Source organism: Bufo bufo, unplaced genomic scaffold (assembly GCF_905171765.1).
Source record: "Bufo bufo unplaced genomic scaffold, aBufBuf1.1, whole genome shotgun sequence".
Taxonomy (NCBI): domain Eukaryota; kingdom Metazoa; phylum Chordata; class Amphibia; order Anura; family Bufonidae; genus Bufo; species Bufo bufo.
The window spans coordinates 1-25001 of record NW_024400674.1 but is presented as its reverse complement, the minus strand read 5'-3'; the positions used below and the strand labels follow the sequence as shown (position 1 = coordinate 25001).

The 25001-nt window shown below is 47.5% G+C and overlaps 3 protein-coding genes and 1 long non-coding RNA gene across 6 annotated transcripts; 3 read left to right on the top strand and 1 right to left on the bottom strand.

Annotated features, from left to right (window-relative positions):
- Window positions 1–3763: 3763 nt before the first annotated feature.
- Window positions 3764–11378, top strand: CDKL1 (cyclin dependent kinase like 1). Its single transcript, XM_040413364.1, has 7 exons — window positions 3764–4083; window positions 4992–5082; window positions 5208–5408; window positions 5499–5581; window positions 6753–6809; window positions 8874–9029; window positions 9909–11378. Exons 1-7 carry the CDS (start codon window positions 4000–4002, stop codon window positions 10011–10013), a joined length of 777 nt encoding a protein of 258 aa, XP_040269298.1. The 5' UTR covers window positions 3764–3999; the 3' UTR covers window positions 10014–11378.
- Window positions 11379–13922: 2544 nt separating this feature from the next.
- Window positions 13923–16015, top strand: LOC120984439. Its single transcript, XR_005775263.1, has 2 exons — window positions 13923–13953; window positions 15483–16015. It is a non-coding gene; the product is annotated as an uncharacterized LOC120984439 (long non-coding RNA).
- DMAC2L (distal membrane arm assembly component 2 like) lies at window positions 16006–21175 on the bottom strand. 3 transcript variants are annotated; one of them, XM_040413361.1, is made up of 5 exons: window positions 21111–21175; window positions 19609–19707; window positions 17226–17434; window positions 16522–16693; window positions 16006–16157 (listed from the first exon to the last, which is right to left on the bottom strand). In XM_040413361.1, exons 2-5 carry the CDS (start codon window positions 19695–19697, stop codon window positions 16043–16045), a joined length of 585 nt encoding a protein of 194 aa, XP_040269295.1. In that variant the 5' UTR covers window positions 19698–19707; window positions 21111–21175; the 3' UTR covers window positions 16006–16042. The 3 variants fall into 3 exon arrangements, with proteins under 3 accessions (XP_040269295.1, XP_040269294.1, XP_040269296.1); XM_040413360.1 differs by lacking the exon at window positions 21111–21175 and adding an exon at window positions 20977–21094; XM_040413362.1 differs by lacking the exon at window positions 21111–21175 and adding an exon at window positions 20932–20956.
- Window positions 21176–21338: 163 nt separating this feature from the next.
- LOC120984436 (L-2-hydroxyglutarate dehydrogenase, mitochondrial-like) lies at window positions 21339–24995 on the top strand (the record flags this gene model as incomplete). Its single annotated transcript, XM_040413359.1, has 3 exons — window positions 21339–21499; window positions 24314–24429; window positions 24957–24995. Coding segments are annotated over exons 1-3 (247 nt in total), but the record flags the coding sequence as incomplete, so codon positions are not given.
- Between the last annotated feature and the right edge of the window lie 6 nt (window positions 24996–25001).

Genomic DNA, 25001 nt, shown 5'->3' with positions numbered 1-25001 from the left:
TATACTGTCCTCTGTAGTATATATACAGTATACTGTCCTCTGTAGTATATACACAGTATACTGTCCTCTGTAGTATATATACAGTATACTGTCCTCTGTAGTATATATACAGTATACTGTCCTCTGTAGTATATATACAGTATACTGTCCTCTGTAGTATATATACAGTATACTGTCCCCTGTAGTATATATACAGTATACTGTCCCCTGTAGTATATATACAGTATACTGTTCTCTGTAGTATATATACAGTATACTGTTCTCTGTAGTATATATATACACAGTATACTGTCCTCTGTAGTATATATACAGTATACTGTCCCCTGTAGTATATATACAGTATACTGTCCCCTGTAGTATATTACAGTATAACTGTTCTCTGTAGTATATATATATACACAGTATACTGTCCTCTGTAGTATATATACAGTATACTGTCCCCTGTAGTATATATACAGTATACTGTTCTCTGTAGTATATATATACACAGTATACTGTCCTCTGTAGTATATATACAGTATACTGTCCTCTGTAGTGTATATACAGTATACTGTCCTCTGTAGTGTATATACAGTATACTGTCCCCTGTAGTATATATACAGTATACTGTCCCCTGTAGTATATATACAGTATACTGTCCCCTGTAGTATATATACAGTATACTGTTCTCTGTAGTATATATATATACACAGTATACTGTCCTCTGTAGTATATATGCAGTATACTGTCCTCTTCAGTGTAAATTACTTTACACAGTTTAGTGTCATCTGCGAAAATTGATACTTTACTGTACAAGCCTTCTACAAGATCATAATAAATATATTGAAGAGAATAGGGCCCAATACTGACCCCTGAGGTACCCCACTAGTGACAGTGACCCCTCCAGTACTGACCCCTGAGGTACCCCACTAGTGACAGTGACCCGTCCAGTACTGACCCCTGAGGTACCCCACTAGTGACAGTGACCCCTCCAGTACTGACCCCTGAGGTACCCCACTAGTGACAGTGACCCCTCCAGTACTGACCCCTGAGGTACCCCACTAGTGACAGTGACACCTCCAATACTGACCCCTGAGGTACCCCACTAGTGACAGTGACCCAATCTGAGTGTGTACCGTTAATAACCACCCTGTGTTTTCTATCATTGAGCCCGTTACTTACCCACATACAGACGTTGTCTTACATTTCCATCCGTCTCCCATTTAATGTAAAAAATATATATAATTTGCAGGACAGAAAAGAGTAGTATGCTACGCTATTCAATCCAGCAAAAAAACAAAAAAATCTTACAGATTGACAAATGGATTCAAAAGTATGCACTTTTGAATTATGTTTGCCCAATTATAGTCTATATGGGTACTGCAATAAAATCACAGAAAATAATGCCCTAAAACAATAGATGCTCACATATAGTCTGCTGCTCCTAGTTACCTCTATGTAGGACCTGCCTGACTGAGACCACCTTGGCGCAGGTAGGTGGGCACAGATGTGTTTTGATCAAAATGTATTGGCTGAGAGTCTCCGATTTTATATCAGAGTGAGGGCTTAGTCCGTATATTATGTTTGCATCTATTGTTTTAGTGCATTTTCTGTGATTTTATAAATGTGGCCATGCACATCCACATACTTAGTTATCATATGGTGGAGGATGTTTTGTATCTTTTCTGTGATTTTTTTTTTTTTTTAAATAAATATATGGGTACGGCAAGCCATACATTTCTATACTTTTTTTTTTTTCTACTTACAAATGTATCCATTTAACGTATGGCAAAAACGAGATGTGAACAGCCCCCTATTCTTCTGAAAGAGGGCCTTTAGGGGGCACCGCTGCCATGATAGTGAGTACTTGTCTGTACAATGGTAGGTAGGTAGTTCGTGTTGCATCCACATGAGGCCAGGAGCCAAGGTCTCCAGCAGATCATTGTCCAGAGCATCACACTGCCCTGCCCGGCTTGTCTTCTTCTCATAGTGCACCTGGTGCCATCTCTTCTCCAGGTAAGTGCGCACCACCCACCCAGCCGTCCACATGATGTAACGTGATTCAACAGACCAGGGCGGATTCTTCCATTGCCCCATTGTCCAGTTCTGATGTTCACATACCTATTGTAGGTATATTCGGCAGTGGACGGGGGTCAGCATGGGTGCCCTCACCGGTTCTGTCTTCTATGTATGGGGTCCCGATACATTAGGGTGCAGGGCATTCAGTCTGCAGTGCAGTTATAAGACTGGGAGGACCTGAAGTGGCCCCTGATGAGGGCTTTTCTGCATACACTCTATTATTGCTGTATTAATAGGGTTACTTGGTGTAAGGGTTTGCGTGGGTTTCCTCCCACACTCCAAAGACAGACTGATAGGGACCTTAGATTGTGAGCTCCACTGGGGACAGCGAGCGATTGTCTGTACAGCGCTGCGCAATATGTCAGCGCTATGTAAGTCCATAAAATAAAAAATAAGGGTCTTTTTGTGGTTACTGTGGTCGATATTGTCTGCATTATGGAAATTTATAAGCAAACACAGCTTTGCCTTTATGTCTGTTTTATAAAATTGCAGTAATAGTCATAACCTGGGATGTGAGAGGTTAACTTCATAGTGGGGGTCTTTGGTGAATGGGGCCCAGTGTGCCTTTATGGGGCAGCCTTGAATTGACAGCCTCTTTACAACGCATCCTTGTAGATTCCCGGGTTTATGACGGGGAAAGGAATTCACTTCAACTCATCCTTTTGTCTGTTTCTGTGGCAGCGCAATTCATCGAGTGGCTTTGGGTCAGGAATGGGTTAATACAGTCTGCGCCAGAACGGCCATTGTACGTCCTCGCTGTTGGGGTCCGGTTTACCATTTTATAGTCACTTATATATTCTTATGTGTCTGTGCCGAATTCTTATAATGGGGCTGAGCACCAAATCTCACAGGAAAGATCTATCTATCTATTATCTATCTATCTATTATCTATCTATTATCTATCTATTATCTATCTATCTATCTATTATCTATCTATCTATTATCTATCTATCTCCTATCTATCTATTATCCATCTATTATCTATCTATTATCTATCTATTATCTATCTATCATCTATTATCTATTATCTATCTATTATCTATCTATCTATTATCTATCTATTATCTATCTATCTATTATCTATCTATCTATTATCTATCTATTATCTATCTATCTATTATCTATCTATTATCTATCTATCTATCTATTATCTATCTATCTATTTATCTATCATCTATTATCTATCTATCATCTATTATCTATCTATTATCTATCTATCTATTATCTATCTATCTATTATCTATCTATCTATCATCTATTATCTATCTATCATCTATTATCTATCTATTATCTATCTATCTATTATCTATCTATCATTATCTATCTATTATCTATCTATCTATTATCTATCTATTATCTATCTATTTATCTATTATCTATCTATTATCTATCTATCTATTTATCTATCTATCTATCTATTATCTATCTCATATCTATCTATTATCTATCTATTATCTATCTCATATCTATCTATTATCTATCTATATTATCTATCTATCTATCATCTATAGATCTATCTATCTAATCTCAGGTCTAGACAGTAGATCTACACAAGGTGCTTGCAGTTTGAGCCACGTGATTTCCGTGGTCCCCATTCACATCATGTTCACACAGGGCATATATACGGTGAGGATTTTGTCATTGACTTGCGGGTTCATTGATGTTATGGTGTTAACCCGCTGAGATCTCATCCACTTGTCGGATATAGAATCTGCGTGGAATACACTGAGAAATGTCTATATGCTGCAGATTTCTGTGCAGTTTTTGCTGCTTTCACTGGAATATGCAAGAAATCTGCTGCATAATCCGCATGTAGCCCATCTTCGATTTTGGGTGACATAATACTGCAGCAGATTGTGTCCGGTGTGGACGTACCTGTTGAGTCTCTCACATTATAGAACATTTTGGTTTTCGCACGTCTGACATTTGCCGCCATTTTTAATGTTTTGCAGGGTCCCCGAACACCTTGTTAAAAGCATCACCTGGCAGACGCTGCAAGCCGTCAATTTCTGCCACAAGCACAACGTGAGTACAAGGACGGACTCCCTGGACTGTGATATAATAATGATGGGAGTGATGGATTCTCCTGCAGGTTGCGGCCACGTGCTGTTCTGCAGGCTGACGGCTGCCATGGAGGTCAAAGATAATTCCCTAATGAATAATTGCATCAGAGAACCAGGTTTTACTGAAGTTTCCCTTTAAGTGCGGGCAGTCGCTCTGCCCCCAGTGTCTGTGTATTGTGTGACTGGCACTGGCGTCCTTCACCTGTCAATTACCAGCTCTTATCTCCCTTCCAAATCCTTTCGCACCCCTCCAGGGCAGATATAATGTCAGGGTTGCCCTGCACTTTTCACACCCACAGGCCCGCCGGAGCCAAATCTACCCGCCATTAGCATTTCTAGGTAGATCTCGTCTCCCTCTCTGATCATTCACGTTTTCTTTTTAGCAAATTGTTCTCAGAGCCTTTTCGTCGCATGTTTAACCCCTTAGTTGCTTGGTTTAAATTCCTAATCTGAGTCTGTGGAACTGCCGACGACGTCCGAGCGCTGTACTCGGCTGACTTCAGATGGAGGGACTGTGTGCATGCTGAACCATCGCTGCATTTAGATGGGGGACACGGGACCCCCTGTTCTCATGAACAGTGGACATACGACATGTTACCGGAATACCCCTTTAAACAACTGCTGGAGCCATTCGTGGAATGTTTTTGTGCATCATTGCTGCGTATTCTTACAGACAGACCGAGTACGCACTCACGCCAATTCTAATTGGCTGAGAGGGCTGTGGCCTCCTTATTTGCATACAGTGCCCCTCCCCCTTTACCCTTCATAATCTGGGGATCGAGAGGCCGCTTAGCGGGTGCAGATGAGGGAACATCAGCCAAATAAAGCCACAAGACTGACGTTAAGCTGACGAACCTTGTATGTCACCAGTGTATTCACCGGGACGTCAAGCCGGAGAACATCCTCATCACCAAGCACTCCGTCATCAAGCTCTGCGATTTTGGATTTGCCAGAATACTGAGTGAGTACACGTGCTTTCTATCCTCTGACAATAGAGGTGCACCCTCATCTGGGTAATTGAGTGCATTATTATTACTTCTTAATATTCTGCAAGCCTGGACTTATTCTATGTCTTTGCCTGAACAGCTGGGCCCTCCGACTACTACACAGATTACGTGGCTACCCGGTGGTACCGTGCCCCCGAGCTTCTGGTAGGAGACACGCAGTACGGGCCCCCCGTGGACGTCTGGGCCATTGGCTGTGTCTTTGCTGAGCTTCTATCTGGAATTCCACTTTGGCCTGGCAAGTCTGACGTGGATCAGCTATACCTGATTAGGAAATGTTTAGGTAAGCGAGGTGAACCATGTCACGGGGTGACGCCACCGACCAGCTGCCGCCCTTTGGTAACGCCTGTCGCTCCCTTTCTTATCCATGTAGGTGATCTGATCCCTCGACATCAACAGGTTTTCAGTACAAACCAGTTCTTCAGTGGAGTCAGCATACCGGACCCCGAAAACACTGTAAGTAAATGTCATACGAGGGAGCAAAATACCAATATGAATGAAATTCTAATGTGATCTTAAAGGGCGTGACAATGCCTGCCTGGTCCTGTCATTCATAGTACAGAGCGAGCAGAGACTCTAGGAGTAACGGTAACGCCCCCGTTGCTCCTAGAGGCTCATTTGCATGTATTAAAACGTCATTTTTCTCAGCAATGCGGGCACATATGAACATGGGACCAACACAGGTGCCTTCAGCTGCCAAGTGCACATGCAAGAGGTGTCATAGGTACAAATCTGCTGACAGATGTCCTTTAAGGCTAGGGCTACAGAGTGACGATGTCGCAGCCAGGTTGCAGAGTAGTGGTGATCCAATAGAAACAAATAGGATCACAGTGCGAGTTGCAAAAAATCCAGCAGTGCCGATTTTATTTTATTTTTTGTATTTTACTCTGCAACCCCATTCATTTGTGTTACAACAGCAACGCTGTATAGCCCGAGCCTAACAGCCAGAAGAACAGTCTGTGATGAGGGAAGCCTTAAGATTTAGGCTACATGCACACGACCGTGGCGCGGACAGCCATTAATATAACTATAACGGATAAGAATAGGACAGGTTATATTCTTTTTTTTTTTTGCGGACCATGGAACGGAGTAACGGATGCTGAAAACACACGGAGTGCTGTCCGCATCTTTTGCGGCTACATTAAAGTGGATGGGTCCGCATCCGAGCCGCAAAAACTACGGTCGTGTGCATGTAGCCTTAGGCTAAGACATCAATTCCAAAGACATACCGATAGGGAACTTAGATTATGAGCCTCAGCTTAATGCTAATGTCTGTAAAGCGCTGCAGAATATAGTAGTGCTATATAAGTGCATACAATAAATAAGTTGTGTGACCAAAAATGCGTTTGATACGTCAGCATCTTGCTGTTGCAGGAAGTCATAAGAGATTTTTTTCGTTTTTCAACACGCATTAAACCAGGACTGCAGAGCCAGTTTTGGATGGAGAATAGAAAGTATTAAATATTATAAAAGATCAACATTGTATAACTTATTAGGTGCACAGCTTGATGCATATATAAAAGTTTTGAAAGTTTAAAAAAAATAGAATGATAAAGCGATGAGCTCTGTGCTCCTCTCCTCATAGTCACCGGCAATGTACCATTTATTATGTCCTTTTTATTTGCAGGAGCCCCTGGAACACAGATTTCCAAATATCTCCTCTCAGGCCTTCGGACTAATGAAGGTAAAACAGCAGTTCTTTTTTTGATGCGACTGAATATATAAGTTGGCCACACGGGTGAAAGTGAATTATTTACATGCTACCAAAATGAGGATTACCCCCCCCCCCCCCCCCCCCCCCCCTTGTTCTTTGGATATGTGATAAAAATGCTACGAAAATGAGGATTACCCCCCCCCCCCCCCTGTTCTTTGGATATGTGATAAAAATGAGCGTGATTAGCCCCATACAGATAAAGCTGGCCACACGCACTTTAAATGCTTGTCCGCTGCACCCACCAATTTCCATGTGAGTGCCAAACCACCTCCTGTATTTGGGGACCATTCGACTCTCCCTCAATGGCTGCAGTCGGGGAGATAAGGATCGGGCTGTTGTATTTCCACATGGCCGATCCTTTTGTTCTTGGAGATAAGCCACTGCCGGAGGCGTCTTGCAGCGGCTTATTTCAGTCTTCCTATAGAGAACTGAGCATGTCTGTGTATAGGGAGTTAGGAGAAATGGCTGCCAGCTTAATTGTAGATAGCCTGAAAGGTTGGTGAGATCTCACAACATGGTCGCTGTATGTGCAGATTTATTTGCACCTTGTATTTCCGCAGTTCTGAACAACTCTCTACAATCTTTAAAGGCTATAGATGCTTTTGCACTGACATTTTTTTATTGTTCATTTGCTTCCTAAATGCAAAAAGAAACTTTTTAGTCTTCATTAAAAATTGCTTACCATTTGCTCCTACAGAGTGTGTGTGAATCCTTCACCTAGCTGCTGAATCTGATCTACATCCGTCAGAGCTCTGCTCCTGTTTCTGACAACTCTCTCTGCTCTCCCCTTCCCTTCTCTTAGGCCGAGCTCACACGAACCCCCGTGCTGCGGGCCGCAATGCACGATCGCCGGCCGTAGGTCAGCCGCATCGGATTGCGGACCCATTCACTTTAATGGGTCCGCGATCCGCCCATTCCGCAAAAAGATAGGACATGTTCTATCTTTTTGAGGAACGGAAGTACAGGACGCAACCCCACGGAAGCACTCCGTAGTGCTTCCGAGGGGTCCCTTTCCGCAATTCCGGATTTGCGGACCCATTGAAGTGAATGGGTCCGCATCCGTGATGCGGAATGCACACGGAACTGTGGCCGTGTATTGCGGCCCGCAATACAGCCACAGATCACACACGTTCGTGTGAACTAGGCCTAGTTCACATGATCGTTTTTTTTGCAAGTGTACGGGCTGTTTTTTTGTGTTCCGTATACGGAACCATTCATTTCGATGGTTCCGCATTAAAAATGGAATGTACTCCGTATGCATTCCGTTTCCGTATTTCCATTCCGTTGAAAGATAGAACATGTCCTATTATTGCCCGCAAATCACGTTCCGTGGCTCCATTCAAGTCAATGGGTCCGCAAAACAAAACTGAACACATACGGAAATGCATCCGTATGTCTTTCGTATCCGTTCCGTTTTTGCGGAACCATCTATTGAAAATGTTATGCCCAGCCCAATTTTTTCTATGTATACTGTATATGCCATACTGAAGAACGGAAAAACGGAACGGAAACACAACGGAACTCAAAAACGTAACAACAGATCCGTGAAAAACGGACCGCAAAAAACTATAAAAGCCATACGTTCGTGTGAACTAGGCCTTAGAGAAAGCAGCAAGGAGAGTGAGGACGTTGTACACAGCAGATCAGAGAGTGGGGAGGGGGAAAGCATTCAAGGAGGGTAGATCACACAGACTGTAGGTAGAAAAAAAAGCACACACTAGGTATGGGGAAGAAGGTAGCATGTATTACTGGGAGGACATGTCCACATGAGAGCAGGTTGTAAACAGGATATCAGAGCAACCTGAAACCGAGTGCTCGGAGTCACCCAAGGTAACCACTGACATCTGTAAGAATCTTTTTCCCATGTCAAACGTGTTCATAGCCTTTAAGCTTCTCCAGTAAAATTTAGAACAGATTTCCTTTGTACTGTAAACAATCCCAGTCACCATCAATGCAGTGATCACTCCGGTGGGCTCCACTTACAATGGTTTTGCACCATGTGTCCACCCTCCTGACCTGTATCTGCACACACAGGGCTGCCTGCACATGGACCCCTCCGAGAGACTGACGTGTCAGCAGCTTCTGGAGCACCCCTACTTTGACAGCATCCGTGAAGAGGCAGATGCTGCAAAAGATCCCGAGAAAGTCAGCAGAAAGCAGACCAGACTTAACAGAAAGTACTTCCCTGGGGTATGTTTTACTAAAGAGCCCACTTTTCCCTTTTTAGATTGTAAGCTCCTGTGTCTATTCTATAAACAGCATCTACATTAGAAGATGAAGTTTAAACATTCTTGAATTACATTGAGATGTAAAAAGTTGAGTAACTTCATAAATACTTTGGTTTGCTTGGCAATGATCCTTCAGCTACATTCACAGATTCTGAACTCTGGTGTCTCAGCATGCCCTGTTGGTTCAGTCAGTAATCCCTTAAAGAGGACCTGTCAGCAGGATTGACCCTTTTACACCAGACAGGCTGCCTGCTGGGGTTGATCTTGCTGATTTAAAATGATACCTGTGATGTGCAAATTGGTTGTGGCGTTGATGGCTTTAGTGCACTGAGGGGGGTGTGGCCTGCACTGGAAAGCTGAGGTGCACTGAAGGGCCAGGCCCCGCCCCTTGGTGCACTGAAGGGCCAGGCCCCGCCCCTTGGTGCACTGAAGCTCTCATTTGCATAAAGAAATAAATGTTTTTGGGAACGCTGCAACCAATTTTTACCAAACGGGTGTAGTTTTAATTTGCAGGCAGTATGCCTAATGTAATAGGGTTGATCCTGCTGGCATGTTCTCTTTAATAGTATTATAAAAAAAAAAAAATATATATATATATATATATATATATAAATATATATATATATATATATATTAATATTTTAAATAAAAAATGTTTCCACATAAGACGAGGCCTCGCACAGCTACAGTAGTGGTAAAAAGTTTTGGCTGCTGAAAAGCAAAGACAAAAACAGAATAACTGCATAATGAAAGCCCAGACAGGCCGGGTCATTAAGGGGTTAAATGTCGTCGGTGTATATTTCGGCTGCCGTTGTGTAACTGGCGTCCCCCTCTCTTGCAGCTCCAGCACCTGCCGCAGCTCACCAACAGCAACCTCTTACCAGCGCTGGAGAGCAAGAAATATTACAACACCCGAAAATTCAACTACCGCTTCCCCAACATCTAAGCGGCAGAAAGAGACTGGTTAAATATTTATTGCTCCTGGAACAGAACGTCAGGAATTTGTGGGGGTAAATGAGAGGCGGCACGTATTCCGGTAAACAGCAGGCATGGCCTTTGAAAGTCATTTATAGGATCCGGCCGTTTAAATGCTAATAAACTGCGCGCTGAGGCCGAGGGCAGGTGTGATTGTATCTCCCACTATGGCGCTGCGAGCAATTCACTGCGAGCTGCTGCTGCATATTCCATTACCCATATAGCATCACATCCCAATATCACGTGCATTACCTGGCAGCCATGTCTTCTGCCACAAGCAGCGAACCAGCATCCCTAAACCAGAGTCCTATGGGGGTCCAGACTACCATCCTCATGCCCGCTCAGCTCTGCCCACTCATCGCCAGTTTCATTCTCTTATTACGAGTAGGATAATAATCTACATTTTTTTACATTTACAGCGCTTTCAGAAGTGCCATTTTCTGAGCATTCTGGCCACTAGCACATTTCAAGCTGATAAATGTCCGACAAATGACCGGCCGACCGTCTAATGTGTATCCGGATTTCAAATTACCGGATCCCGAGCGGTGTCCGTTAGTGGATTTCTCCCCGCTCGCCATTCGCAATACATAAGGGCACATTTGGTAAAAGCGGCTTTTTACGCCGGTCTTAGTTTCCCCCTCCGTGCTGCCGCTAGATTCGTCTAATTTATGACGAGGCGCATCTGAGGAAGTCCTTGCGTCTGGCATGAAAACTGCGCCAGCCCCTTGCCGGAGTAGTTTTTCACTAATATTTACTCTTGTTTTCAGGCGTAATTGTTAGTAAATCTGCCAGGGCCACGCCACCGCCTCACCGAACTGGCGGACATGGCGTAAAACCGGACGCGCGACTAAATATTGTCACATGGCAAGGTAGAAAAGGGGACTTGGGACTGTTTGACGCCTGAAATAGTCAAGTCCCTTTAGGGGGATCTGTGCGCCATAACATGAAATCTCTCCACTCCAGCAAGGATCTGACGTAGACTTCTGGCATCGTGTACAACAGTTCTCCGCCACACTCATAGGTGTGTTTTTCAAAAGTGGCGACGGTTTTGCGAATTTAAGGATTTTGTACATTTCCCACCCCAATCTTGTTGTAGTGAAGTGGGTATTAAAAAAAATCCCAGTACACAATGTGGGTCGTGTTATAGAATACCCCATATTTCAGGGCTTTATCTACGACATTAAAAGATCTTCATAGAGAAATTCGGAGAATTTTTTTTTCCCCACAGAAGCAGTCCTATAGGAACACGATCCGATAACTACTAGTGATAGAAAAAAAAATTCTTGGTTGTGGCAACTCTAAATGTGGCACATCACAACATAATGGAAGTGAAGGTGGTGACGGTGTGACTGCCCCCTGACCCGTCTGCCGCCACCGCCCCCTGACCCGTCTGCCGCCACCGCCCCCTGACCCGTCTGCCGCCACCGCCCCCTGACCCGTCTGCCGCCACCGCCCCCTGACCCGTCTGCCGCCACCGCCCCCTGACCCGTCTGCCGCCACCGCCCCTGACCCATCTGCTGTAGTAAATTCTTGTAATCCCCATGAAATATCAATTCTGGAGCAACTTTTCTCATAAATGCTTTGTGCCGTTCCTTTGTTATTCCTCCTGAATATGTATGAATAAATTCTGGGCATCACTGTGTAAGGGTGTGTCCCTACACAGTCAGCACTGATTGGACACTGAACGTCTGCAGGCCACACCCCCAGCTGGTGACAACCATTTGTTAAGTTATTTATACATTTGTAGGAGGAATAATAGAGGAACAGCACAAAGTGCAGTTTTAAGAAAAGATCACAAATGTCAAGTAAGGACTTATTCACATGTCAGCAAATTACAGACGTGTTCTCCTTGGATAGCACACGTATCCATTGATTTTAATGTTGGCTTGTCTCATTAGTAAGAGTTCATCACCTGTGACCTAGAAATGTATTTGCGCATGCGCAGTCGCTGCTTCTGAAGCTGAATTTGGATACATGGGTAGGCTACATGTCCGGCCCTGTCAATTAACAGGCAGGTGTGCGCTTCTTCACCCATGGGGACAGCCTCTCACAGCTTGAGAGATCGTGCTAATGAGACAAATAGATTCGCTCCTCATCCCTAGCTTATTAACGCTTCCATGTTGTCAGGAGCGTTGGTGGGGAATGCTCTGGAAACGCTCTTTTCAGCCGAGCAGTGCACATGCAAAATCGGATGCTTCATGGACCAAGCACTGGCTGTCTTTTCACAGACGGAGCGGACGTGTGAATAAGGCCTTACGAGTTCTCCTAATGGTGGTTGTACTAGTTTTCTGCTGTATTGAGATGAGGGTCTTGTACAGATGATACATGGATTCAGTCGGCTTCACCCGTACAAGCCACAAGGCCAAAAACCACATTGAACAATTATGGCAATTTGTGGTAGAGGTGCGCGCAAATTTGCATCCCGTTTCTCGGCTGTGCATCGCACTACTGCTCTGTGTACGGGCTTCCTAAACCAACATCCACCCCGTGTGAGATGATTGCAACCCCCTGCCAGCTGGCCCCGATCAAATGGACGGGCGGCTGTGCAGCGGGTAACATGGTACTATAGGAATGAAGCTGTGCCAGGCCAGCATGCATCGTAATGGCAGCAGCAGGGGCTGTAATCTCCAGATCAACTTACCCGGCCCAACTAGTTACATAAAGTCCGCTTCCAAATGTGGCTCCAATGGCAAAACTAAGGACGGCCTTACACAACGCGCTCTCCAGCTTCTAAGTCGTAATAAGCTGATCATAGAGGCCGTCAGTGATAATCGCATGCGTCGCCATCCTGTGCTCGTTCACACAGATGCTTCTATATCCCCATACAGGATTGGGCATGTTGTGTTTTTTTTTTTTTTTTTTTGCACAATGACCTTAGAAAGCGGTGCCGAGGCTTCCTGCCACAATCGCCCTTCTTACTGATTAGCAAGTAAGGGGTTAATTGAGAAGTCCTGATGGTGAGATAAGACGTAGTGAATGTCTGCCCTGCCAGCGTCCCGAGAAGCCGGATTACTCCGCCATGTTCTGACCTTCATTCGTTGGGCATTAAGTTATCCAGAGGCGATTTTCATTATTCATTAAACCGCTGCTGGAATCGCATTTCACCCCGTTACAAATTAAGCGTAAAACAAAACAAATGGACACTCTTGGGGCTGTATAGTAAAAATGACGACGGTCCACACATTAGGGACGAGACACGGATATACAATGTATCTAAATGTAATGAACTTTGTACACAATATATATATATTTTTACTTGATATTTCTGTGTTAATAAAGTGTATTTGATCCGTACAGCGTCCCGCAATTACGTCTTCCTTCAAACCAACTAGTGTCATTGGTGCCGCAGGAAAAGGCGCACGACCAAAAAGACTGGTGTGACTGTGTTAGAGCGGCAGTCTGACTGCATGCAACTCGCATTGTGATCTGGGATCCAGTCGTGTTGGGATTCTTTGCAGCAGCTGTCACTGGGGGTTACATGCTGCAACGTGGCCTTACTGACAATCCTTAGATTCGTCTTTGCAATCTTCGTGTCAGCGTGTAGCTTCATTTACACACTTGTTGCTCTATCCCCCCATAGTCTACAGACGATCGTTGGGACCCCTCTAACAATAAGGGGTTGTCCCACCTTAACCAACTAGTGCAACAACTCCCACAGAAGTGAAGAGAGAGTAGTGGTCAGGCCCTTCTGCTCACAGGAGTTTTCTGTCCTCCCCGAGCTCGCCTTAGGCTCCATTCACACGTCCGTGGTGTGTTGCGGATCCGCAACACACCCGCCCGGCACCCCTATAGAAATGCCTATTCTTGTCCGCAAGCTGCGGACAAGAATAGGACATGTTCTATCTTTTGCGGACCTGAAGATCGGGGGGGTCTGTGCGCTCCTGTTCTCAGGACAGGTGCGGATCCCAGAGGTGAAACCTGCATCAATCATATGTTGCTAAGATAAGAATACACAGGTTAGCAGTGGTTTGAGATTACCCAAAGGAAAATACTATACAACCATGGGTCGGGCTGTAATCTCTAGATCCGTGTTAGAGCAGTGAGTATCGTTCATACAAGACGGTCTCCTAAGGGAGAAGCCCCCCCCAGACAATTAGCTGCAGGGAGACCCTCAGGATCTGTAATGTACAGAGGTCTCCTGGGCATCAACCTGAATATATCTGCAGGTGACGCGTTGTCTTCTAGTAAACAAGACGCCTGAGGACAGTGTAGAGGAAAGATACTGGAATCTCTTACATGTTGCTTATCAGCTGTGGACACCTTTTTGGAGGCCTTTCATTTACTGAAACAAAAAAAAATATTTGAAAATGGTTTTTATGAAAAAAAGTGTCTCCTGCAGCTGTGAACGTCTCATACATTGCATGCTGCTTAGTCCATTCAGTGTAAAATCATCACATGAGCTCTCAGACGGCTCTGTCTATAGCCCCGCTCTCTCTGCTCTCCTGAATGCGGACATCTTTACAGTCAAATAATATAAGCCTAAAGGGGTTGTCCAGGATGTGTTTTTAATCCTCCAGCCAGTGGGACCCGTGAAGAAATCCATACTTGCCTGCTCCCTGCCGCTCATTTCCATTTTCCAGCACCTCCGGTCCCAGTCTTTCGAGATGGCGTAGTGGTATCACTGGTAACTCTGGGACCACAACGATCACAAGAACAAAGTTCTGGCACAGGCATGGCCAACCTGAGGCCCTCCAGCTGTTGCAAAACTACAACTCCCAGCATGCCCACACTGCCTACAGCTTTCAGCCTACAGCAGGGCATGATGGTAGTTGTAGTTTTACAACAGCTGGAGAGCCGCAGGTTGGCCATCCCTGATCTAGCATCTCTTTGCATCTCTCAAAAAGTTGTGACTGCAGTTTTTTTTTTATACGCCATTAGCAACAAATTTTAGCGCAAGTGCTGTATCTGTGCCACTCTAAAAAGGGGGCATGGTGGGGACAGTGTGTCCGCCACATTTATCTTCATTTGTGCCATTTTCAGGTGCAAATAAAGACAAATCTACAGCAACTCCGAGCCCCGTCATAAATTAGTCACATCCTCCGACAGCGCAGGAGATTTGAAAGACGTAAAAACCGCTGGACTTTGCTAAATCCTCACAAGGTTGTTCAGGAGCCTCACCATGCAGAGAACGACTCTGAAGGAGCAGAAGTGTTTTATGAGAACTCGTGTTTAATGCGCGAATCATGACAAACATTGCATTTAAAACTTATAGTGTTCTGTACGCGGTGTCCGCACAGCGTGCAACCTCGGTCCATACACTGTCTAGTGGCCGCGTTACTCACAGGATATGCCATACGTGTCCGATACGTGCGGGCCCCACCTCTGGAGTGGACGCGAGGCTCTTCTACTGGAGCTCCGAAAATAGCCAAGCATGCCTACTCTCATAGAAGTGGAGGAAGCAGCGCATGTGCGACCACCTCCTGCAAGAAAGGGCCCTGAGGTGTGACCTGCACCTGTGACATATCGACTGTAATTAATGTTGACACTAGGGATGAGCGAATCGACCTTGGATGAAACATAAAACTTTGTTCTAATATTGTACGGAGCAGGAGCTCTGTACCGTATTAGAATGTATTGGCTCCGATGAGCCGAAGTTATTGCTACGTGAAGACTTTGCGTAATAACTTCATAAATTAATTTCTACTGTAAAAAAAACAAAAACATTTCAGTTCCAAGTGGCAGGAGCTCCGTGCAGTATTAGAACAAAGTTATATGCAAATCGACTTTGGCTGCGTCATCCGAAGTGGATTCGCTCATCTCTAGTGAGCGTTAGGTTTCATGCACGCGCAGCAGATCTGTTGCAGAAAATTATTCGACCGTTCCAGTCATATAAATGAAGTTTGCAGAAATGCATGTGCTCGCCGCCAAAGCAGTGCCGCTCCCTCTACCTGCAAGCTTTTGCAAATAGCTCTATACTCAAAAATGGCGCTCTCCGTGTAATCCACAAAAAGGTGAATTCTTGGAAATGCAAGAAAAAAAAAAAAGAAGTCCAGAAAACGCTTAATCCAGATCTAGTTCGACTTGCAGCGAAGGGTTGGCATTCTGCAGCAGCTGCACAGTCGCATCCCTTTGCTTGATCGCTGGCAGATCACTCAAAAATAAGTACTGCAGATTCCTGGAAATGACAGAGATCACGTTAATACGGTGAATGCACAAGGACGCCGCCTGTGATGTCATCACTTGTCATTATTAAAATCTATTTTATCTGTACAACTCTGCATTTTTCTAAAACAAAGCTCTTTTTCAGTATCACGCTGGAATGTATTTAAAAAAAAAAAAAAACAAGAGCGCCACCTGGAGGCTACAAGAAGGCCTGCCCGCAGGTACAATGTGCACGGATCTTATTTAAAGGGGAACTACTCTATTAATGGCTAGCTAGACGAGGATGACTCGAGATGTGAATTGCGACCTCACAGCATATCGCACCAGAACCCATCTACAAATGCTAGGTCCTGCAACCCGCCGTGCTAGTGACCCACCTCAAGGAGTGCAGCGATATGATTCCTTTGTCGCTCACGTTGCCGCAGGTGATGATCTCCAGTCTTTGCAGGCTCTCCTGTAGGTTCTCGATCTTACTTATTCTCTCCAGACAGGCGTCCTCGATGTACATGCACTTACACAGCTTGATCTCCTCGAGATGCTCCAGACCGTCTGAAAAGAACCAGAAGAGTTTGACCCCAAAACTTCCCAGGATATTTTTTAGGCTCCCCAACAATACCCTGACCTCCTCAGTCCACGTGGCCGGCGCTGACAGATGCAGATCCATTCAACTTGAATGGGTCCGCGATTTGTCCACACTGCAAAAAAATAAATAGAGCATGTTGTATTGTTTTGTGGTGTGGGGACACGGAGCGAAATGCCACGGAAGTGCTTCGTAACGTTTCTGTGGCAGACTATTTTGATGGGGCTGGGCGACTATCTCGTGTGTATTGGGGCGTACAGATGATGATGGATTTCAGCATGCCCAATCCTTTCTTCTGACTGGAGATGAGAAGGGTCTGGCAGCAGCTTACTCCCCACTGTTTGAGCCGAGCATGCATGTGGGAGTCATAATGAGCAGTCGCTCTGTAGCTCCTGAAGGTGTGTGGCCCCCCCGACTACAACAGGTGATTGTCACTGCTGGATCTGTGTTGTCACATGATGACATCAGAGTTTTTCCTTACATCGCACATCCCGTCCTCACCCAGGTAGTCGAATCCTCGGCACATGATGCAGGACTCGGTGGCGTCGATGCCCTGAATCTTGTATTTTCCCAGGGGCCCGGTGGGGAGTCCGTTGTAATCGTGCTGCCACTTATCGAATCCCTTGTAACGTACTTTAGCGCCACAGCGCAAAAGCCATTCTGATGCCGCGCGGTCAGGGCCAACTTCCTTAATGCGCTCGTAATCAACCCTGTGGGGGGGTAGAAGCAGGCGTGAGCTCCTGGCAGTAGGTGGACCACACCGACGGGTCCTGTGCGGCATATAAAGTACTTACCATAAACAATGACCACTTACCCAAAGGGCAGCATGCGACATGACTGAACCGCACTGAATATCACCACATACACTAACAGTAACCCCCCCCCCAGGAACCTGCATGCTCAGCTGAGTATGCATGATTTAACATAGACAAAGGATTGCGCGTGCTGGATTACCTTTCTGGACGGTATATGGGGGGGGGGGGGGGATCATGCAAGACATGGGAATAAGGCATCACTGGTCAGCATCTGAGCCAAGTGTGCATGTGTATGGTGGGGGAGGGGGCGGCAGGCATAATGGTCAGCCTAACAAGCAATAAACTGGCCATACACAAGATACCTGATGGCCACGGGGCTGGTTCTGCTGGCAGCTCTCTCTCCTGCACCCCCTTTTCATATACATTAATGCTCAGCCGAGCATGCATGTATTCTGAGCACACACATTTTCTTCTCTCCCCGAGAACAGAAGGATCGGGCATGATGGGATCCAACATGTCTGACCTTCTCTCTCCTGACGGGCTATCGAGGGAGAGTCGGGAGGCCCCCACAAACATTAGATAATCAGGGGGTTAGGCTGGCATGCCCCCCATCTGCTGGCGGCTAGAGATGCTGTAAGGTCGGGAGCCCCCTGGATACCGCTTGTTTTTCTGTGCTCCTCATTGCCAGGCGTGCTCTCGGCTGTTTTGCTGCTGTTGCTCGTCTCCCGGATTAAGTTGAGTGATCGCAGGCTCAGATTTGATTACCTGCGCGCTCCAGATAAGAGGCCCCCGGTGTCTTATTGCTCTGAAGACACAGACCAGGTGCAGCTGTCTCTAGAGCCGAGTGACTCCAGATAAAGGATCGCGGGGGTGACCTACGCCTGAGCCGCCACAATAACCGTATTGTATCTCGCTCTGAGCGTCAGATCACGTATGGAAGGGCGAGACTGCGGCTTATCACATGACTCATCTACAGTGCCACAAGCTGCCATCTGCCTCCATGCTTCAGCAAGACCGAACAAAGGGCCCGAGAAGGGCGTGCCGCCCGCGGAGAATGATTCCGTCTTCTAAGAATTTCCTCGCTCATCAGATTACAGTAGGAATATGATAGGAAGGGACTGCGCCGAAATGCCCCAGGCCAAACGCATACATTGTGTTATGCCTAGTGCAGGGGGCGGAGCATGACACAGGGATTGACAGGACACTACAGAGTGGATCCATCATGCTCCGCCCCCTCAGACCATTGGGGGGGGGGGGGGGGGCTCTGACCACCAGGATGCCCTCTGTGCAGTTGTCACAGTTGAGCACAAGAGAACGCGCCCCCAAGGATAGAGCGAGCTGAACTCCACCCTGGGGCAACACGAATGTCTTAAAGAGGAACTCTACTTGCATTCCCTGTGTAATAACAATTCTGGAGCATCAGTTCTTCTGACTCTGTGATGTGGCATCTTTTATTATTCCTACTAGAAGTTTATGAATTCATTGCTAGCAGTCTGCAATGAAGGTCCAGATGGTTGTTACCAGTTGGGGGTGTGTCCCTGCACAGTCTGATACTATCTAGTCATTGCTGCCAGTGTCAGACTGCAGGGACCCGACCCCCCCCCCCCCCCACCAAAGGTAACACCCATCTAGACCTTTATTGCAAACTACTAGCAATTTGTTCATAAACTTCTAGTGGGAATATTAAAGGAATGGCACAGCAGATGATCCAGAATGTAAGGGCAGAGAACTGATCCTGCATTTAAAGGAGTTGTCCAGGAAGAAAATATTTTTTTTAGCTAAGGGCCCAGAGTGGGTTAAAATCAGATAAAATATGCAGTACTCACCAATCGCCCCTTCACTTCTGTTCCGATGCTTAGGGGTCCCCACTGGTCTCTGCTTCCCTCTCCAGGAGATGGCTGTCACTTGACGGTGGCATTTCCTGTGTGTATTAAGACAGGACCAGAACGCAGAGACCAGCGTGGATCTGGGGAGCTTCAGAACAGGAGTGTTGGGGGAAGTATTGTGTTTTTTTTTTTTTTTACCCCTCTGAGCCGTTTCTTAAAAAAAAAAGACTCCCCCTGGACACACCCTTTAATTCCCAGAACAGTATCAGTGATGTAAGGGTTAATGAGCACGATTCGTCTCACCTGTTGAATACGGCGTTCAGCCACCCCCAGAAGTGCCTGCGCCCAGACGGGGGAGGGAGACGCTGCGCCACAAACCGAGGGAACATCATAGTGATCAACCTGGAGAAAGACAACATCATCAGTGTAGGACAGTGGACAACAACAACTCCCAACACATCGTACCATGCTGGGGGTTGTGACTTGTCTAAGGTGTGATTTGTGGGGTCTAACCCCTAGAAGCCCAATAATCAGCAGAACAAGGAGGCCATGGTGCTCCCTGCTGGGCACCAATAGATAGAGCACCACCCATGTGCGTGTGGCTGTGCCGGGTACTGCAGCTCAGCACCACTGATGACACTACGGAGCACGCTCCTTACACAATACCCGGCTAGAAGCTACACACAGTGTATGGGACCACAGCGCCACCTTGTGGCCAAGAACAATGTTTGGAAAATGTCAAATAAGACACTGAGGATGGAAATTTTAGAATTGCAGCTCGAAGCTTCTCACAGCGTAAAACACTGGATTATCCAGGTTTTCAAATTTCAGGTCGGCAGCGGCGGCAGTATGACTCTTGCACCCCTGCAGATCCGCTGCTTGAAGGGGCTCCGTGATGTCACCGTTATGGGGGGCGCTGTGGATGTCACCGTTATGGGGCACTATGGAGGGGGGCTGTTATTGGGCATCGTGGATGGCACCGTTATGGGGGCGCCGCAGAGGGGGGCTGTTATGGGGGCGCCGCGGAGGGGGGCTGTTATGGGGGCGCCGCGGAGGGGGGGCTGTTATGGGGGCGCCGCGGAGGGGGGGCTGTTATGGGGGCGCCGCGGAGGGGGGGCTGTTATGGGGGCGCCGCGGAGGGGGGGCTGTTATGGGGGCGCCGCGGAGGGGGGGCTGTTATGGGGGCGCCGCGGAGGGGGGGCTGTTATGGGGGAGCCGCGGAGGGGGGGCTGTTATGGGGGCGCCGTGGAGGGGGGCGGTTATGGGGCACCGCGGAGGGGGGCTGTTATGGGGGCGCCGCGGAGGGGGGCTGTTATGGGGGCACCGCGGAGGGGGGGCTGTTATGGGGGCGCCGCGGAGGGGGGGCTGTTATGGGGGCGCCACGGAGGGGGGCGGTTATGGGGGCGCCGCGGAGGGGGGAGGTTATGCATTACAGGGCACACAAATGTGGATTTTTTGGGGGGTGTGGCCTGTCTTTTAAGGGGTTGGCACAAGTCTGCAAGTTTTGAGCACCTCCCTGAAGTAATTTCCAGCAATCTTTAGCTTCCTGTAATTGGCAGTTGTCAGGGGATTTCATAAAGTAGTCAGATCTGAGACACGATCTACACAGTGCAAGGGGAAATTGACGCAGTTTTCCAGAGCAGCCAATCATACTCCAGCTCTCATCTTTACAGGCGTTTAGAAAATGAGAGCAGCTTCCTGATTGGTTGCTCAGGGCACTGGTTCTCACAAAAGTCCACACCGGGTACAGATCCCCGGACACGAGCGGCCATCACCAGCCTCCAGCTGCACGGCTACAATCTTACCTCCAGTTGTCTCTGTCATGTGTTGTGTTCTGCGGATCGCCACGCCCACTGCCCTTTAACCTCTGTCCCTGCACTCTCACTAGCTGACCTTTTCTTCCTGTTTTCACCTCATTGGTCAGAGAACCCTCCCAGCCCTATTCTTATTGGTTGAGAGCCGCCGTCTGTGTTTATCTCTATAGAATCCTGTGATTGGCTAAGAATACGCATTTCTTATTGGCTGGGAAGTTCCTGTGTTATTGGAGGAGCGTTGTGATTGGCTGACGGAATCCGTAGGGATCTGAGTGACTCCGGGGGGGAATGGCGGGGCTGTGCTGCGCGAGGGCCACTAGAGCCTTACAGCTGGGGTTGGGGGGCCCCAGGCTGCATGGATATGGGGTCCGCTGTCACAGGTAACGCGCGGGTCTGTGTAGTGTTGTGAAACTACAAGTCCCAGCATGCCTTGTCAGAGACAGGAGCATAGTTTGGCAAAGCAGCCTGGCATGTAACTGGTTAATGTAGTTTATGACATTTCCACCCAGTTTTTTGGGACTCTGGAAAACCCCTTTAAGAGCCCGACCATCCTCTCTGTAATATATATATTATTTCTAGGTTATGTTCACACGCAGAGGATTTTCCGTCCAGTTTTGCACATTTCAGCAGCAGCAGCAGATTGGTTGGGATGAGGACCTGTTCACACGGCCAGTTTTAGTACAGATCCTGTGTGTGCCGCCTCCTGGTGCTTCTCAGTTAAAGTCTGTGCCGCAGTTCACACAGGGCAGACGAAAAAAAGAAACAAGCGCGTCCAGGCCGCAGAAACCGAGATCAGACACCTGCGGATCGGGGATAAGGATTCTTTGTGGGAAGAGCCCTTTAAAGGGGTTTTCCAGGAGCCGAAACCATTTACAGAAGGCCCGGAACACCCTCAAATACAAAACCGTCACTGTTCCTGCGCTGAAGCTCTGGTGGTCCAGGCGGTTTGTGATTCACTGCCGAATCTGGCACCACGAATCTAACAGGGTCTGTGACATGAGCGGATAGGACACCGCCGAGCTCGTGTCCCCTTTAATGGCAGCGGCTCGCTTTGCTGCCTTCAGTTTTCGCTAGTTGACCTCCGATATATTAAACCCGGATTTTGACCCTTCTTGTTGCTGACGAATTAATCTTCGCCGCGTTATGTGGATTACAGACGGGCGCGTCGCCGGAATCTATGCAGATAAACAGCTCTGGACTTTTAATTTGCATGTTATGATTTTGAGCGAACAAAAGTCGGTCCTTGTGTATGTGGCAGCAGAAAGTAAGATTTAAGGGGAACCTGTCACCTCCCGCAAGTCCTGGTATATGTACAGAACACCAGCCGCCGACTCCGGATCAGTGACCCATCGGCCCGCCGACTCCGGATCAGTGACCCATCAGCCCGCCGACTCCAGATCAGTGACCCATCCACCCGCCGACTCCGGATCAGTGACCCATCGGCCCGCCGACTCCGGATCAGTGACCCATCAGCCCGCCGACTCCAGATCAGTGACCCATCCACCCGCCGACTCCAGATCAGTGACCCATCCACCCGCCGACTCCGGATCAGTGACCCATCCACCCGCCGACTCCGGATCAGTGACCCATCCACCCGCCGACTCCGGATCAGTGACCCATCCACCCGCCGACTCCGGATCAGTGACCCATCCACCCGCCGACTCCGGATCAGTGACCCATCCACCCGCCGACTCCGGATCAGTGACCCATCCACCCGCCGACTCCGGATCAGTGACCCATCCACCCGCCGACTCCGGATCAGTGACCCATCCGCCCGCTGTGCCCACAAACCAGCCATTAGAGTGCACATCTCGTGGAGTCCGATCGGGTGCACGGTACAGGAAAGGGGGCGAGTATCGACACACAGATTATTGATCCGGAAATCGGGAAGTCATTTTGCTAGAATATGTCATCACTGCAGGATTTGTGGGAGCTCAGTTGTTATGAGAATGAAGGGCTGCAACGACGATTCAGCGCTGTGGCCCCTGCAGAACAATTTCCTGGCCACATTCACCTGATTGCACCGCCGGAAGCCCCTTTGTTCTCAGGATCGGATAGGGTCCCACTTATTCTAAAGTGAAGGCATCTCCCAATGATAACTTTATGAGGTGGGAGTACCCCTTTAAATATGTGTATCGCTGTAGAAAGGAATTGGGATGACTCTGCCAGACCCTTCTATAGAATTCTCCCCCTTGGGGGTCAAACAGCGACTGCGCGCATGAGTGTCAGATTGGAAAACTGAGATTTCTAGACTGATTTTCTTTCAATAAATAACTAGTAGATGTCACATTGAAGCCTGACTGAAATGCTGAGATACGGTGTGCTGTTTGAGCTTGTGGTCACCAGTGACAGCAGAGGGGGTTAAATAATGTACTTAAAGGGCTTTCCAAGATTTTTATATAGGTCATCAGTATATGATCGGTGGGGGTCTGACACCCTGGACCCCCGCGGATCAGCTGAGAAAACAACGGAGCTCCTGTGAGTGCCGTGGTTTTCCTGTGACGCCACATGACCTAGGCGTAGCTCAGCCGCATTGAAGTGAATGGAACTGAGCGTGATACCAAACACAGCCGCTATACTATGTGCGGCGCTGTGCTTTGCCGCGGCGCTCACAGGAGCCCTAGTGACTTCTCGAACCGCTGATTGGCGGGGGTCCCGGGTGTCGGATCCCCACGATCAATCCAGAGGATTACCAGATGAACGAGCAAGCACTCGTTCATTGAGCAATCGCAATTTTTAAGCAGGCTAAAAAAATAGTTTGCCAGCGGCAGATCATGCCGTCTGATTGCGCTCTGCTGCCAGCAGATAATGATTGTGTATGGAGACGAGTCATGGCGTAGCGATCACTGCTCTCTATACTGTGGAGGAGATCGCTGCATGTAATAGCAGCGGTCTCCTTCACTGACGAGCAGGCGTTTGTCGGGACGGAACGCTTCGTCAGCCTCATCTGCTCTAATACAGGCCTCGCTCTCTTTTCCCCATTCAGGATGCATACATGAATGCTCAGCCATGCTGAAGGTGCATGTGTATGGAGGAGATCGGGAGACATACATGACGGCTATCTTCTAAAAAAGCAGCTTTATCACTGTGACTCTCCAGTACAATGAACCTGTCAAACATCTCCACGTATCTCATCTTCCTGGACATGTGGTGACTGTAAACCGGCTGATTGTCCTCTTTTATTTCTCTTTCAGCACCTACGATGTTGTCATTGTCGGGGGAGGAATCGTAGGACTGGCGTCGGCTCGGCAGCTCATCCTCAGTCATCCCAACCTCCAGTTTGCCATTTTGGAAAAAGAGAATGAGATTGGTGAGTGTACTGACGGTTGGTCCCAGTGTTTGCTCACACAATGGACTGCTCAGATCCTAGTGCAGATTCTCGGAGGGGATGTCCACGGAGGGGGCCGTGGGTTTGCCACAACAGTGCCAGCAACGTGGAAGAAAGTCTGCAGTTCAGATCTTGCAATGCGAAAGGTGAAAATTGCTGTATTTGAAATCCTAAGGATTTTTTGCAGATTATTACGCCCCATATGAACGTACCGTTAAAGAGAAGATTTAGGGAGAAACCTGTCTAATGTTGGGGGCCTTGCATGTGGCAGGGTTTTCTCTCAACGGATTTGCTGCGTCAGCCGTACGTTTACAGTACCGTATAGTGATGTCATATTGCGTCCACAGTGCAATGCTATGATTGGCTGCACCAGTCAGGTCATTTGATGGCACTTTCTGCCTGAACGGGCCTCTCTGGTCCTACCTGAAGTCCCCACATGGCAGGGAAATGTTTGCATGTGGTGCTTTGCTGAATCGCCATAGAGTCCAGCTTCTCTTTGTGTCTTGTAGCTTCCCATCAGAGTGGCCACAACAGCGGAGTGATTCACAGTGGAA

Coding starts and splice junctions, on each gene's coding strand:
- CDKL1 (XM_040413364.1), top strand. CDS start 4,000: ATGTTTTGCAGGGTCCCCGAACACCTTGTTAAAAGCATCACCTGGCAG. Junction 4,084..4,991: donor ATTTCTGCCACAAGCACAAC/GTGAGTACAAGG, acceptor GTATGTCACCAG/TGTATTCACCGGGACGTCAA. Junction 5,409..5,498: donor CCTGATTAGGAAATGTTTAG/GTAAGCGAGGTG, acceptor TTATCCATGTAG/GTGATCTGATCCCTCGACAT.
- DMAC2L (XM_040413360.1), bottom strand. CDS start 21,077: ATGGCCGCTCGTGTCCGGGGATCTGTACCCGGTGTGGACTTTTGTGAG. Junction 19,708..20,976: donor CTCTCATTTTCTAAACGCCT/GTAAAGATGAGA, acceptor GTCTTTCTCCAG/GTTGATCACTATGATGTTCC. Junction 16,694..17,225: donor CCGAGGATTCGACTACCTGG/GTGAGGACGGGA, acceptor GGTTCTTTTCAG/ACGGTCTGGAGCATCTCGAG.